The sequence below is a fragment of the Trematomus bernacchii genome, unplaced genomic scaffold (genome assembly GCF_902827165.1).
Source record: "Trematomus bernacchii unplaced genomic scaffold, fTreBer1.1, whole genome shotgun sequence".
In the NCBI taxonomy this organism is placed as follows: Eukaryota; Metazoa; Chordata; class Actinopteri; order Perciformes; family Nototheniidae; genus Trematomus; species Trematomus bernacchii.
Genome location: NW_022987731.1, coordinates 903,502 through 919,610, shown reverse-complemented (window position 1 = coordinate 919,610; position 16,109 = coordinate 903,502). Strand labels below are relative to the sequence as shown.

At 40.8% G+C, this 16,109-nt stretch overlaps 1 protein-coding gene across 1 annotated transcript; it reads left to right on the top strand.

The window, feature by feature from the left end:
• The first annotated feature begins 2,925 nt into the window (after window positions 1–2,925).
• On the top strand, window positions 2,926–14,542 carry si:ch211-251b21.1 (uncharacterized protein LOC571720 homolog). Its single transcript, XM_034145660.1, has 10 exons — window positions 2,926–3,054; window positions 3,210–3,284; window positions 6,562–6,593; window positions 8,455–8,634; window positions 9,053–9,276; window positions 9,506–9,603; window positions 10,311–10,525; window positions 10,643–10,862; window positions 12,292–12,542; window positions 14,051–14,542. The coding sequence occupies exons 2-10, from the start codon at window positions 3,221–3,223 to the stop codon at window positions 14,147–14,149; spliced, it is 1,383 nt and encodes a 460-aa protein (XP_034001551.1). The 5' UTR covers window positions 2,926–3,054; window positions 3,210–3,220; the 3' UTR covers window positions 14,150–14,542.
• The last annotated feature ends 1,567 nt before the right edge of the window (window positions 14,543–16,109 follow it).

Here is a 16,109-nt window from a genome sequence, read left to right as displayed (position 1 = left end):
AAAAAAGTATTTTCACTGATGCTCGCCACCCAAGAGCAGAACTTACACTATTTACTTAGACTTTTGTAAACTGTCAAACTTGGTAAAAGGTATAAAATCCAGTCAACAAATTTTACAAAAATATACAATGTTTCCTTTGGAATAGAGTTTCTGGTAAACATGTAAACCTACTGTATATGAAAGACCATGGCCGATCTTGGAAACTAAAGTACACCTAATATAAAGATAACCAGGCTTGGGGAGTAACTGTTATGTAACAGGATTATCAGGGACACACAAAGGAGACTGTATTCCAAACAGATGTAATCAGATTACTGTTACATTTAAAAAATGGGGGATTACTAGCAGGATTACAATGTTAGTAACAAACTAAAAAGATCATATAGTGTCTGTTGTAAAGGATCAGATGTTGTCTCTTCTCTTAGAGCTGTACTGTTCTGTAGGATAATACTTTCAGTGTGAATCTATACGCCTACTGCCTGAATCTGCTTTATGGTTTTCACTTTCTTTGCTTCATTTGTTCTGTTTTTAATTCAGCAGGTGAATCTATGTTCATAAAATAGTGTGTGAGCTTAACTGTGTGTATTAAACTAAAACGGAGCATTTTCTGTCAGCTGAGATGTTATTTCTGCTTTTTTAAACTGTAGTATGTGCTCACGTGTTTCAGTGTTGGTGAATAGACTGCTGCCTGAATATGCTTCATGAAACGCAGCTTTTCCTATTAATAAAATCTCTGAGCAGAGGACACATTTTTCATACTAAATATATTAGTTTCTTTATATTTATCCACATTTTATTTGATATCAATGTAATCCAAAAGTAAAAGAAAGTAATCAGGTTACGTTACTTTTATACTTTGATATTAAAACTAGGTTACTGATTACATTTCTTTTTAGAGGTAACTAGTAATTGTAACAATGTATATTTTAAAGTAAGCCTCCCATCCCTGATGATAACAGTAATGGATGAATGCTACAGTTTGAGGTGATGGGAATGTGTTGCGATCAGCTGGCTCAATATCACCATACGGTGCATTTGAGACTTTCCATTGAACTTCATATTCATTGTATCAAATATACGTTATGCTGTTAGAAATGGATGTTGGTCAAGCTCCCACACTTTTTATAAATGAACTGCGAGTACATGCAAACAGCTAAATGTATCCACCCTGTCATGGACACAATTCAAAGAATAAATACATTGTAATTACATTGTGATTATAAAATGTACATTTTCAGAAAGCTATAGTCCCTTTCTCAACAATATATTTCAGTTAATGGAAAAAGTATTTGGATAATAATGAAACGATGGCAAACTATTTGTACCATGTCCACCCTGTGATGGGAAGGCTTGCTGACAGGGTGGACAATGGTACAAACAATGGGACATGCCAAAATCACGTACATCCAATGAAAAAATAAGGTATAAAATGAAGGAAACACATTTCAAGAGACTTATCATTGTACTGATATGTGTGTAAATGTTTGGCCTTTTATAATAAGACCTCAGAGTTTCATTATTCTGCTAACAGAGTGATTCTGATGGGGACGCCAAAGTTACTTTATAGTGATATTGACCCAGCTCCCTCTGACAGCTCCTGTGCCCTGTGAAGCCTCTCAGGACACTGATTGGTCCTTTGTGTCCGCTCTGTGGTTTCCAAAGCTGACGGCCACCTCTGGCGAGCAGTGGGGCCCTGCCAGGACCCAGGACCCTGCCAGGACCCTGCCAGGACCCTTTCCCAGCTCCGCAGCACTTTGTGAGGCGCGACATGCTCATTTCAGCTCCACAGACTCCGCTCCAGCCAGCACACAAACACAAAAGACAGCTTCATTAGGATTCCAAGAAACTACAGAATCTCTCTTCAAGCCATATTTATCTAGACAATTTGGCACGGTCGGGCCCCTCAACTGGAACCTCCAGGCCCTTTCCTGCACTTCAGGCCTCAGAGAGTGTTTTCATCTCACAGAATGAAAGCAGCCCCTCCTCTGATGAAATCACTGCCTGTTTTTGGTGTTTTGCAAACCAATTTGAGTTGTTAGCTTCTGCTAAAGCAAGTAGGATTTTCCAAGACAAACATAGGTCTTGTTTTTGGGGATACTAATTCAATATGAATCACAGCAGATCATTTCATGTATATGGAAAAAGCTCATCACAGACAAAATCAGTGAATTGCTTTTTATTTCCTTGAAAACGAAATATAAGATCACTAACTGAGCTGATGTTTTCTCTTGTTTTCACATGTTTTCAGTTGCTGTGTTTCAAGAAAGATGTAGGAGTCCCTCCGGTTAAAGAGGACCTATTGTGCTTTTTGGGTTGTTCCCTTTCCTGTAAGGTGTTATATAAGTTTCTGCAAAGGCTAAAATCCCTGTGTTTCCTCCAGAGGGAGTTTATCTCCCACACACTCCAAAAATGTGACTCTTAATTTATCGGCTTGGCCTACAGAATAGTAAAGTTAACAAATGCTGTTTCAGTTTAATACTTGAATTAGAAGCAAACACATAATTTAGTTAAATGATGAGGTGTTCATTTACTTGAAAACATTTTAAAATAAAGAATGAAAGTAGCCTGAATTAGGACCAAAAGTAAACCCAGGCAGTACTTGGATACTATGTTGATGTTAATCTTGAATGTATTGTTGCATTGTTATCCTGCTAGTAATCCCCATTTTTTTACATTTTTATTAGTATGACCAGTAATCTGATTATGTATTTGTTCATGTAACTCTAAGGTTTTACTGTTAAAAAACTTGTTTTGTTATGAGTTGAAATGGTGGAAGAAAGAAAAACACATGTTCTGCTTCAAAATATATCTCCTTCAAACAAGAATGTGGGCGTATACTACATCCTGCTCCAGGAACATGATATGATATCTCTAACTTGTTTCTGTACTTGCTAAACAGTCACGAGTGAATACTCCCTTTGGGGTTCTGTCTCCTCCCTTCCTCCCCCATATAAACCCCACTCTCCTGCCCACAAACAGTCCCACTGCACTCTTCCAAGACTTGTTCTAAATAAATCAAGGGTTATAATTCACACGCCACCTGACGCTACTGAGGTAAGCCACATTTGTTTTATTCATAACTTGTGTCAGCATTTGATTAAAGTAATTTTTTCTACTATGAACATCACTGAGTAATATTTAAATATTTGGAACATGATCAGGCAAATCGTCCCTGAAATGAGCCGTGTGCACATATGGTGTTGTTTCAGGTTTCGGCAGCATGGCAGGCTTCATGTCTCTGATGTGCTGTGTGGCGGCTCTGACTGCAGGGACAGTGACTGCAGGTGAGAAACAACCTGACACTGACACACATGGAACATGCTCCTTCGGACTTTACATTGCATTTAGCTGACGCTTTTGTCCAGAGCGATGTACAATAAGTGCAATAAGCCATAACTCAGAACAACAAGAAAAAGTGCTGACAAATGTTGCTGCATAAGTTCAATTCTTAAGTGCTACTTTTCTTTAATTGTCTTTTTAATGGCCAAGGTACACGCTAAACAAGCTGTCTTTGTATATGTGCCATGTGATTTGTATTGCCAAAAAAAATACATCTCATTCAGGACTTTTACTAATGTTCATTGTCCTCATTTACTTGCCATTGTGTTGAGCTGGGATATGTTGTGATGGATGAACCGGTTTCACTTGATGCTCTTCATGTCAGAACTTATCGTTTCTTTTCTCAAGAATGCATCCCACAACTTTACCTGCAATAGTCAGTGCTGTTTTAACTTAATAGCTATCAAAATTGTTGGAGTTTTAATGTTACTGCCTCTGAGTGCTAAATAGGCAAACTGAAAATAACATAAGTTTGGCTTTATGGTGCCTTTGTTCCATCAACGTTATGCAACTGCTCACTTTCTGCTAGGTTTTGTAGTTTTTGATTCATAAACTGGTGATTAAAGTGCACTATCCCCAACAAATAATGATATATCCTGTAAACTCAAAAGTGAGGGATGTTGATATAATAATGTTTAAAACACATTTTAACCCTCCTGTTGTCTTCGGGTCAAATCTGACCGATTTACTACTTTCATCAATCATAACCTTTTTGTTTTACATTCGATTGCATTAAGGATTTATGATATCCTTCACATTTGAACATAGAAAATTACTGATCACCATTTTCATTGAATTTTGGATGGTTTAGTCAACTTTGTAACACCCATGGTGTTCCCGGCCGTAAAGAAAATGAATTAGTAACCGTCCGGATCAGATAAAACACACACACACACACACACACACACACACACACACACACACACACACACACACACACACACACACACACACACACACACACACACACACACACACACACACACATACTCTAGATGTGTTCCCCCCCTTATGTGCCCATCCCCCCATGTGAATCAGGGCCGGTCAAATTTGACCGCGAACACCAAAGTAAGGGGTGGGGGGGAAACAAAGACAATAGGAGGGTTAATGGTGACTTTTGTTTTTGTGGTTGTTGGAGCCCAGTAGGTCTTTTGAATTATGTTATGTAGGACAATTTTGGACCTCCCAAACTACGTCCCAAACCAATGTGTTCTGTGTCAGAGCAGGAAGCTGTGTCCTTATTAGGTGTGAGGAGGTCTGTGGGGCACATCCTGTTTTCATGTGGGAGACCAGAATTGATCAAATAACTACATTTACTTTCAGCTTGTTTAAAAAAAAAAATCAACATCTCCCCTTGTGTTGTGTTCAAAAACTGTTACCGTTCATGGTGTTCGCGGGTCAATTTTGACCCATGATTTATTTCAGTCCAAAACATAAATGACTATCATCCAATATTGTTTTAACTACATCATAACTAACTTATAATGCATTCATAACCGTACAATCCTTTTGTAATTTAATTTGATTGCCCCAAAACACATTACACCACATATTGCACACGTGCGTGTTCAGGTTCAGGTTCAAGTTCGAGTTCCCGTGGGGGGAGGGGGGGCCAGAGGGATGGGAGACCCGAACACCAAATGATACACTTTCTTTTTTCGAGACCTTCAGACTTGGCTAAAATGGTCAAAATCAGTGTTGTGGTGTTTATATAGCTGCTGTGGAGGATATCATGGTGCCTTGTTCCGATACAAAAAACTAGAGCGTAGTTATTATATCATTTTGACTTGAAACGGGTCACGGGAGACCCGAACACACCGAAGCAAGTTGCCCAACCTTATAAATCAGCATACAGCCCAACCCAAGCCATAAGGTAGTGCCATGTGCTGATATTATAGATAGGAAGACTTTTTAAAGATGAGTTATTTATTATCAATTCACGTATTCAGGGTTTTGCAGAATTTCCTTTTTTCTTTGACCAAATTCTGTTCAAGTCAAACAATTTTGTCAGTTGCTGCTGATTTATTCTAGAATATGGATGAGGATTCTTATGGCCACATGAGAACATGTTTTTGAGATGTGACCTAAAGTGAAAAGAAAGTCAGGATTCTGAGATTTTCTGGAAGAAAATAAAAAAACGAAGAAAAGACACAAGAGAGAAATCGGTGGTTTTAATCCTCTTCCGTACTAGAACACTGCTTTGTGCTGCAAGTTGCTTTATGGTTCCTGCCTCTAAGGTTTTTCTCAGAGAGTTTAGCCCCCCCCCCTCCAGAGCAGCCGTGGCTCTGCTCCCTGTCCACAGAACTAACCCGGCCCGGTGCCAGCGGGCTCCGGCTGGGTCACGCTCCCGAAGTGATTCCTCACATTTGACTCTCTGCCCGCTGACCCTGCTGGAGTCGAATCAGAGCAGAGCGGGGCAGCATCCCATTTCTCACCAGTGGAGGGGCTACCTCCTAGCTGTGGTCCAGAAAGCACTGAGATCAATCAGTTAACCATGTGGGACGGAGACTCTGCAGGCGGAGAACTGACAGCCATCTCCGCACATCACGGTCCTGCCATCTTCCCCGGAGGAGGGTGATGGGGTGTCATGAGCTCTAAATGACACAACCAGGCTCCTTTTGTCATGGCACGCAATTATGAGGAACTTGCACCCCTGGCACCCCCGTTTCCCCCCCCACCCTCCTTCCATGGACCCTGGCAGGGCATGTTAGGGCGCTCTGGACACGCTGGGAATGCCATTGGTCACAGTTACAGCTAAAAGAAAAACAACTCTGAGAGTCTTGGGGAATGTCAGGGGATGGGGTTCATCTTCTGCTTGGATTACATGGGGGGTTCTGGAACAACAGCCCAACTTTGATCCCCCATTGGCGGCCCAGTCACCCCCCCTCGCTCTGTACCTCACTATGGAGCCCCTTTCTCCAGGTCTGCTGAAAAACAACCGACCAAAAGACTGTCTTTGTCCTGCACTGGCTGTTTGGCTTATTTATGACTGTGGCTGAGAGAAAAACACATGAAGGGGACTCAAAGCAACAATATGCTTCATTAGGCTTTCAGAGGCCGCTCTGCATAAGCCTGTAGACATGAGACCAAAAGCCCTAATAAGCCAAGGAACAGGCTTAGTCTAAATCCTCTCATCTTTGTGCTGCTGCTCATGCTTAATTACATCGACTTGCTTCTTTACAGATCATTTATTGTGATGCTTGTTTTTGTTTTCCATTCTAGATGCCAAGGAGTTATCCATCACCACTATAAAGGTATTCTTTCTTTGTGCCACTCTCTGCTTGAGAATGCCAAAGTGGCAGAGTCATCCGTGAAACATAAATGTAATTACTAAGAGTCATTCTGGTTCACTAAAAAAAGGTTTTTAATGTGGTAGTTTGGTCATCATTTCTCTTACTTGAACTATACAATTGTACTGGCAAGGTTTAGAGAAAACAAAGTGGTGAAGATCCCTGAGGTGAAGGAACATGATCAGTCAGAACATCAGACAGGATGTTACCGGCCTTTATATAAGCCGATTCTATTTTTGTTTTTATCATGACAGTTTTAGCTTCTGATATATTATTTGTTGGGCTATATTTGTTCATGTGTGCATGTAGATGATCCCTACTTTAAGGTGGTTGGTTGTGCAAATAAGTGTTTTTGCATTTGCAAGAAAAGCTTCAGTATATCAGGAGCAGAACGGACAGTAGAGAAGTATTGTATGGAAGTCTATAAGAAAATCAACCTTCCTCTCACTTGATTTATTACCTAAGTAAATATTTTCCTAATTACATTATTGTCTTAATTGCTAGTTTCAAGTCTTCTTCAATACATCATCATGTTTATTTGTACATTATGGTTCTATTTAGAGTAAAATGGACAATGAAGTTTACACTTTAGGGCGGGACTACCTTGTGATTGACAGGTTGATACCACTGCATTGTCCGCTCTGGCTCTCATCCAAGTTTTCTTCTTAAAACTTCAACCCTTTCACAGTTTGTTTTCAATTCTTGAAAAGGTCTTTTTCAATGCCAGTAGAGAAACCTGCATGTGTTTATAATGGCCAGCAGGGGGCACTGTACATCATTATATAAGAAAAACAACCTACTTCTCACTGGTTTTATTACCTCACGAAATATTTTTATAATGCAATTGTTGGCTCAATTACTGGTTCCATGTCTTTTTTTAATACAGCATCATGTTCATATTTAGATGAAAATTGATGATAGAGCAGCAACTAGTAGGCAACTATTTTGGTTTCGTATAAATGTCGTTCAGCGTTCAGTTGATATGAGCTCCAAAAAAACTTGATGGAGACGGCACAAACCCAAGATAACAATGACTAAAATCCTCAACTCAAGGCTTTAAAACCGTAGCAAAAGTGGTAACAGTGACAACGTCCACTTCCCATCCCAGCTTCTTGTCTATAATAAATGGGGTCAAAAAACAGTTAACATATAGTCACTCTTCCTTTTCCAACTTTCCCTAACTGTACCTATAAAAGTTCTTTACAGTTTTTCCATTCATTCAGGGATTAGAACATTTGAGTGCCCTCACGTTCAGTCCTACCCCTGAATAGAGTGGCTTATTATCAGGATGAACTGTTGGATTAGACAGATGGTCTGACTGCTCCTGTTTCTACCTCGGCTGACATTGTTGTATCAAAGTCACGTCTTTCCAGATCTCCAAAAGGGACCTTGATGAGTACAAAGTAATCATAACTGATATAAATGATAATGACAAATAGGTACAATATGTTTTACGCAAAAAATATTAAATTGTATAGTCTGGCCCTTTATTCAATCATACATTTTCTTTACTTTTACTGGGAAGAAATTCATAATTTTACCTTTAAATACTGCTAGTGCATATCCTGAAAATCTTTAAATGACCCCTCCCATCTTGATATATCCCCACTTTTAAAACATTGCACAAGGAAGGAAATCACAAACATTCTAAAATCATAAGATTATCCAAAAGAAGCTATTTCATTAACCAATTAATTTATTTAATCTTTTAAAAAGATATCCTCGTCATCTTGAAAGGATGGTGTTGCCTTAACTGTTACTGCGTCTAGCTCCCCCTCAATGTATACTCCATGAGGAGATCATTTGTTTGTTCTGTCCTCCTCAGCAAGATCCGTACACCATGAGCAAAGGTCCCGAGCTGGAGGGATACTGCATCGACCTGATCTCTGAGCTCTCCAAGAGGCTGGGCTTCAGCTACAAGCTGCAGCTGGTGAAGGACAACCGCTACGGAGCCATGGACGCCAGCGGGAACTGGAACGGGTTGATCGGGGAGGTCATCAGAGGGGTGGGTCACAGTGCTGGCTCTGCTTAAAGTATAGCAGCACAATCCTGTTGGAGCATAACCTACACTTTGTAATGTGTGTTTTAGCTTACCCAAAATATTCATAATGGAACATGTGGTGAGCTAAGTCTTCATATAAATGAAACTGCATGGATATTTAATTGAGTATATCTTTTTGTATGTATAAGCTTTTAAAGAAGCTCTTAATTGGTTTAAATGTGGCATCCCAAACTGGTGCAATCAGTACAACCTGATCTAGAAGTGAAGACCCAAAGTTTTCAGAAATATATGAATTAATTCAACTTTACCAATCCCATTATGTAGGTCAAATATATACAGTATTTGGCTTGCAAGTGGTCAATTGAAATGGTTACCAAACATAAATGATATGGATATTCGAAACCTTGTGCCCCCCCATCAGGAGGCGGACCTGGCCGTGGCCCCGCTGACCCTTACGGCCACCAGGGAGCAGTTTGTGGACATGACCACCCCCTTCATGCAGACAGGCCTCAGCTTCCTCCTGCGCAGAGACAAGGCCTCTGAAGGGAGCAGCTTCAGCCTGCTGTCCCCCTTCTCCCCCAGCATGTGGGGGGGCATCCTCATCGCCTTCCTGTTGACAGGTCTCTGCATATTCCTGGTGGGCAGGTAAGTGCAAAATGTCCAAAGCAATTGTCACCAAACAATTTGATTCAGATTTGGGACTGAGAAGTGTTGTGTTCAAGTGTGTACAGTATTTTATCTGAATATGAGGGTTCAGAGACATGTATTTATCCGTACTACTCTTTACAATGTAGGAGAGGTGCATGTTTGTGAAGCACGTTTCCACATCCCGATATACAGTGCTGGTTCTGAGGCCTGTCCTTTTTGTCTGCAGGATTAGTCCCACAGAATGGGCGGAGCCAGAGACAGAGGAGCACAGCTTCACTCTGCTGCACAGCTTCTGGTACCTCACCGGGGCTCTGACCCTGCAAGGTAAACTGACAAACACACACACACACACACACACACACACACACACACACACACACACACACACACACACACACACACACACACACACACACACTGCTGTCTCCTTCTGTAGGCTCTCTCAGTACTGTGGACACTTTATGAATTCACAGTATGACAAAATGGCTTAGAAGTGTAGCTTATATATTTAGGATTTACAGTACTGTAGTGTAGGATTATACCCAAGAATATAATATCTTTATTTACAGTCAAAATATTCAATAAAAATACATACATCTAAAGAGGAATTGGTACCCTACATCTTTTTTAATACCTGAAATTGTACTCTTAACTCTTTGCATTAATGGCAATACAAATACAGTTATAAATTCAATGATGAACATTTTCAATGTTGTAAAGTGTTGGTAAACTTGATGCACCATGCATTACCATTACCTTTTACATTCTCAAAGATTGGCGGAAAGTGATTTTGTGAGAAGTATTTTACAAAGGGAATTTTGAGTCAGATCAGTCATATTTCAATAACATCACACGAAAACAACATCAACAACTCAATGTTGTGATCATTGTCAGTGAACCGTGTCTGTATTCGGTATCGAGCTTACATTTATATGAGTATAAGTGCTAGCTTTAAAAGGAGTTGGTTTCCTGCAGTCCTGTGCAGCGTCCTCACTGTCCTCTCTGTCCTCACTGTCCTCTCTGTCCTCCAGGTGCTGGTCCTCACCCCAAGGCCCTGTCTGGACGTGTAGTCAGCGCCATCTGGTGGCTGTTTGCTGTTCTGCTTCTGGCCAGCTACTTTGGCAACTTCACCTCAAAGCTTCACTCCAGCAAACAACTCCCTGTCGAGAGTTTTGAAGACCTTTCTAACCAGAATGCCATCGATTATGGCACCATAGAGGGTGGATCCTCCAAGTCTTTCTTTAAGGCAGTTCACAGTCATTACAGCTCATTCATACATGTGGTCTTGATTTAGTGCAGCCTTAGAATGCAGTCTTAAGGACAATGGTAAGATTAAAATGTTTTATTTTGTATTTTTTACTAGAATTCCAAGAACCCCGTATACCACCGTATCTACCAACACATGGAGCGTAAGAAGAACTACGTGTCCAGCATGGAGGAGGGGATACGTCGAGCCCAGGAGGGAAACTTTGCCTTCATTGGTGAAGCTGTGTCTTTGGATTTGGCAACGGCTCGCTATTGTGACCTTCACCGTTCACAGGAAGTCATCGCGATGAGAGCCTACAGCATCGCAGCACCTGAAGGTTGGTGGTCCTGAACTTTGGGGATGTCTTTGCGTTTGACAGGTTGTGTAGATTGTTAAAACATTGTTTAAAACTTTTTTCTTAAAGGTCACCTATTATGCAAACTGCACCTTTTGATGTCATGTATACATACATATGTGTCCCCGGTGTGTCAGAAAATACAACCCTCTCTCTTTTCCTCCTTACCCACATCTCTAAAAACGGGGGTTCAACAGAGCTGATCCAGATTTTCTGCCAATATGACGTACTATTGGAAATGTGGGCTGGCTTTACATTGAACTCTTGGCAACGTCCCGCCCACGCCCCAACCTATTGTCCCCTATATACAGTCGGCTAGCTGGATCCCCCAAATATAGCATAATAGGTGACCTTTAAACTGTGAATTTTAAAACTACACACAACCTTGGTTCTTTTTCGAGTGTTCAAAGACTACTTCGACAAGCCAAGGACACATTCCTCTAGTAGATAAACTAAACCGAAATGTCTTATGTCTGACATTTTTTGAATTCCTGAATCAAACTAAAATTGTAAAAGTAAAGGTAACAACTACATCTCCATGTCTTAAATTACACTACAGTCCACATAAGTTTGCGTGTGGCTGTTGTGGTTTGGACTGGACTCCTTAGTGCCAACGATTAAAGCTTAAAGGGGACCTATCATGCAAAATGCACTTTTGTACGTCTTTTATACATGAATATGTGTCCCCGGTGTTCCAGGGAACTCACCAAGTGTCAGAAAACACAACCCTCTCTATTTTCCTCCATACCCAAATCTCTAAAAAAAGGGGCTGCAACGGATCTGATCAAAACTGATCCAGATTTGAACACTGTCCTGACGTCAGGACGGTGGCGCTACGGCTATTGGGCCAACTCCACCAATCAGGAGGAGACAGCCACGGCCATTGCCGTTCGAAAGCGCTGGAGACGCTGTAGTACATATGCCAGGCCTGTAGATGGTGCTGTTCTCACAGAATCAGCCCTTGCAAAAACAGAGCTAAAAAAGTGCAAATTGAGCGAAATGAGGCATGGCTAAAATGCATGATCTGTTTGGTATTTTGAAAAAGAAAAAGTATAAATATGCCGTATATACTGTAGGTATGGTCCTACACTATATTATTCAAATATAGCATGATAGGTCCACTTTAAGCATAGATAATATCGTACACAACAGTATTCTTACAACTTTGTGTGAGCATTTTGGAATTGTTGCTTTCTTGAGTTAATAAAAGCTATCATCCCAGTTTGGTGTGGAATACGACCTGAACATAAACATAAACCCTTACCTCTACATTTTGGAACTCATCAATGCTCTTGTAGCTGAATGGTGTGCAGGTTTAGCATCTGATGTAAATCCTAAAGTGAATCAAGTTACAGAAGATTATCGCTGATTGTCTCTTTCTTCGATTACACCACCTCTCTTTCATGATCAGGTTCCCCGCTGGTCAAAAACCTAACCCTGGCTATTCTGGAGCTCAGTGAGTCTGGAGAGCTGACGTCTCTGCGGCACAAGTGGTGGGCCACCAGCTGTGTGGGGGCTGATGGGGCTGATGCCTCCGGGGCCCTGCAGCCACACGACCTCCAGGGCCTCTTTCTCTTCCTGGGGCTGGGCCTGGGTGTTGGGCTCCTGTTGGCCCTGCTGGAGCTTGTATCCAGGGCCCACAACCAAGCTAAGGATAGCAAGGTAGGGAAGAGTATCACAGAGTTACTGTAGGTGAGCCCATCTAGCGCAACCAAAACATATCACACATATCTATGGTGCCCAGCAAATACATTATTCTCACTTTGTTAGGGTCCCCTGACATAGCACCACCATGACATTTGCCCAGTACTTGGGGTTTGACCAAATCACATCCCATCATGAGTTTTGGAGTAATGGTCCGTCAAACAAGAGCATGGCAACATGTGTAAAGGGCTTGGCACAGGTTAGCACGTTAGCATGCTTAACTAAGATAAGACATTGTATAACATTATAGCCTACCTGCAGAAAATCTGCACTAGCGTGCTAAACTAAGATGCAAAACATTGGAAACATCATACCTACCAAACATTAGCACATGAATATGCTAATGTAATTGGAGAATAAGGTCAAATTCATCCCTGATAAATGTCAGCACGTTAGTATGCTAAAGTAAGTTGGAAAACATCATACATGCTAAATATTAGCACGTTATCATGCTCAATTAAGATAGAGAGCATTGGAAAACACCATACCTGTGCCCTGTACTACGAAGCCAGTTCAACATACCCTGGATATGTTTGAGTTATCTGGCTTAACTAACCCTAACAAACGAGAACTCGCTAAGCGGTCCTACGACGTTGGTTATCAACTCGGTAAATCAACTCATGTTTTTTCTGTCCGGCTGAGAGCGCGTTCACGTGAAAGGGGCGGGGTTAGCAACATTTGACCAATCACAGACATGGACAAGCGTACTGACAGCGCAGCGTCATACTTCATGAATGAAAAGTAAACTATCACATTAGACAAATACGAAGAAGTTAAACTTTAAACATCCATGACTTAAACACTTAATCCAGGATAAAAGGGGGGGGAGCTGTGGGTCAGTAGGCATCTGATCCCCCCCCCCCTGGGACATAGTGCGCTTATGTTTTCCCATGCGCCTTAGGGACCCGGGAGACGTAGTATGCTGTAAACCCCGTACAGGACTGGAGGACTCTCCTCGCCTTCCTCACTATTTTCCATGCACACTCTACACGAGGTAAGCGTGTATGAGTGTGGGGACCAAAAGCCGGTCAGGGGCAGTGTTATGGGTCGATGTTGTTGAACGACAGGGCGTTTATCCATCAGGGCTCCACCCACTGTACCCATAGAGTCCAGTAGAGGGCGGAGCCTGTGTGAAATATAATGGGGGGTTACATATTGTAACCCTGGTTATATAAGCACAGGCGGAGCCCTCTACCTAGGGGCCCTGTCTTTCCTATGCCGCTCGCTGAAGAGGGTGTAGGATGACAGGCAGGAGGCGTAGCCACCTTATTTACTATGGGACTGCGCGCGCATTCAGGTAGGCTCGCCCCGATTCGCCGGCTACGTTTATGCAACTCAGTATGTGAATGCTCGCATAGCATGGTTAAGGGTAGTACCCATAGAGTCCAGTGGAGGGCTCCGCCTGTGCTTATATAACCAGGGTTACAATACGTAACCCCCCGTTTTCTTTACCTTTCCTTCCACAGAAATCCTGCTGCTCGGTGCTGACATCAGAGCTTAACCAACGATTTGGCAGCAAGGGGGCGAGTGCAGACCAAGAAGATTCAGACAAGAACAAAGCTTAGAGGAAAAGTTGACATGTTAGTTTTTAATAAGATAGTCAGAGATGAGAAAAGTTGAGAGCCATTGTCCTGTTCCTTCGAAAAGACTACACTAGCTTTCTGTGTCTCCGTAGTATCAGCCCTGTGTTTTCAGTATGTCTCCTACTTTCTTAGTATAACTTGTTGACCACAAGGGGCACATCCACTTGCTACAGTGTACTAAGCAACAAAATAAGATACTTAGAGTTAAAAACTGCAAATATTTATCATTCTGGTATATTTGAATGTTGATGCATGATATTAGATATCCAAATCCAATCCCCTTACTAATGTTTATATTTCTTGTTGAACTGAAATAGTTTTGTAACGATTTCTATTTGTGTGTATATTCCAAATAAATCCCCCAATTTTCCCAGATTTTCTCTCGTTTCAAAGTATACAATACAACTTTATAGTTAATGGTGTTTGTTTTTGACTACATTGTAACAATGTTACAACACATTATACGACATGTAACATGAGAGACAAAAACAGAATAGAAGACAATAAACAGGAATACTGATAATGGTTTCCAGAAAAGTAGTAACACCCCCTGATTACATGTTTAAAGTGCACAAATACATACTGGTATATACATAATGGATCAAATGACTGTATTTAAAATGTGACACTTGACCAACAGCTTTTTAACATCTTTAAGCTAATCGTTTTCTTTCACTTCCCTGAGTTTTACTTAATCACCCTACTCTGATGAACATACTGAAACAAAACAAAGTGAAAGAAAGACATGGGCGGTTCTGGTGGGCCTAAAGGAGACTATGATAATACCATTTTTGATAGTGTTGCAGCAAAGACTCAGTTGTAACTTCAGCCAAAGTGTGGGGCGTGCCCCACTGGTGGGGCGCAGAGATGTGATAGGTGGGTCGCGAATGGACATGATGAACAGGAGATTATTATATATATATATATCATTATTTAATGATTTCGAAAATTCACAACGACAGCTGTCAACATGTTGTTTAAATCCAGCAATACAATTCAAAATGTATTTTGTAAAGTCTATTTTGTATCAACTCTTGCAGAGAAAATGCTCTCCTACTTGCCTACAGCTTGAGCTATGATGATTGAGAGAGTGGGATAAATGTACAATCAAATCAATATGGGAGGGGCAAACCTCAATTCCAAAAACTGTTGGTAGTAAATTAAACACTAATAAATCTTTTGCTTTCAATTAATTATATTAAGAGCAATTTTTCAGTGTTGAGGTTTCTGTGGGATCTCACATAGTCAATTTCATATACAAATAATAACATGTAAACTAGCTACATGCCATGTTAGTGGAACAAATGAACTTCTATGTTCAGCTTGTTATGTATGCATGTCTCCACTTAGAGGTGCTATTGTATTTCAATTGGTATGAAAGTAAGTAAGTTTGACTCATTATGTGATTCAGTGTTCATTTAGTGTACCGCTCTCAATGTTCATTAAGTCATAGAACTTTTCAAATACAAAGAAAGTAACATTCTTTATAAATATAGAATAATTATAAAACAAATTGAATCCGAACATCCGACATGGTAAACAAGTTTTCGAAACAATTACAAAAAAGCAGTTGCAGCCTTCCACCAATGGTCCTGCAGGAAATCAGAAAATCAGAATCAGAAATCTTCTCAAAACGGGGGAAATTACAGCAAAGGGACAGTGCAGATAATAATGAAACTATAACATGAGTAGACATATTAACATATTAAATAAAGAGACAGCACGCGTTTGAAAAACATTTAAAATTAAATAAGAAAAAATAGGTAAAAGCATTATAAAAGCAAGCTTAGGGCGTAACGGATTACTGGAACAAAAAGACTGTATTCCCTTTTACTTATAAAGAAAAAGACAGATTACTGTTGCATTTCTAAAACCAACATATTCTCACTCCCAAATCGTCACATATTGACGGTCGGTCTGGGCCCCTTCACGTTACCTTATT

Bases quoted from the DNA above. Each gene is read 5' to 3' on its own strand.
- si:ch211-251b21.1 (XM_034145660.1), top strand. From the start codon at position 3,221: ATGGCAGGCTTCATGTCTCTGATGTGCTGTGTGGCGGCTCTGACTGCA. The intron at 8,635-9,052 runs GTGGGTCACAGT...CCCCCCCATCAG, and splicing joins TCGGGGAGGTCATCAGAGGG to GAGGCGGACCTGGCCGTGGC. The intron at 10,863-12,291 runs GTTGGTGGTCCT...TTTCATGATCAG, and splicing joins CAGCATCGCAGCACCTGAAG to GTTCCCCGCTGGTCAAAAAC.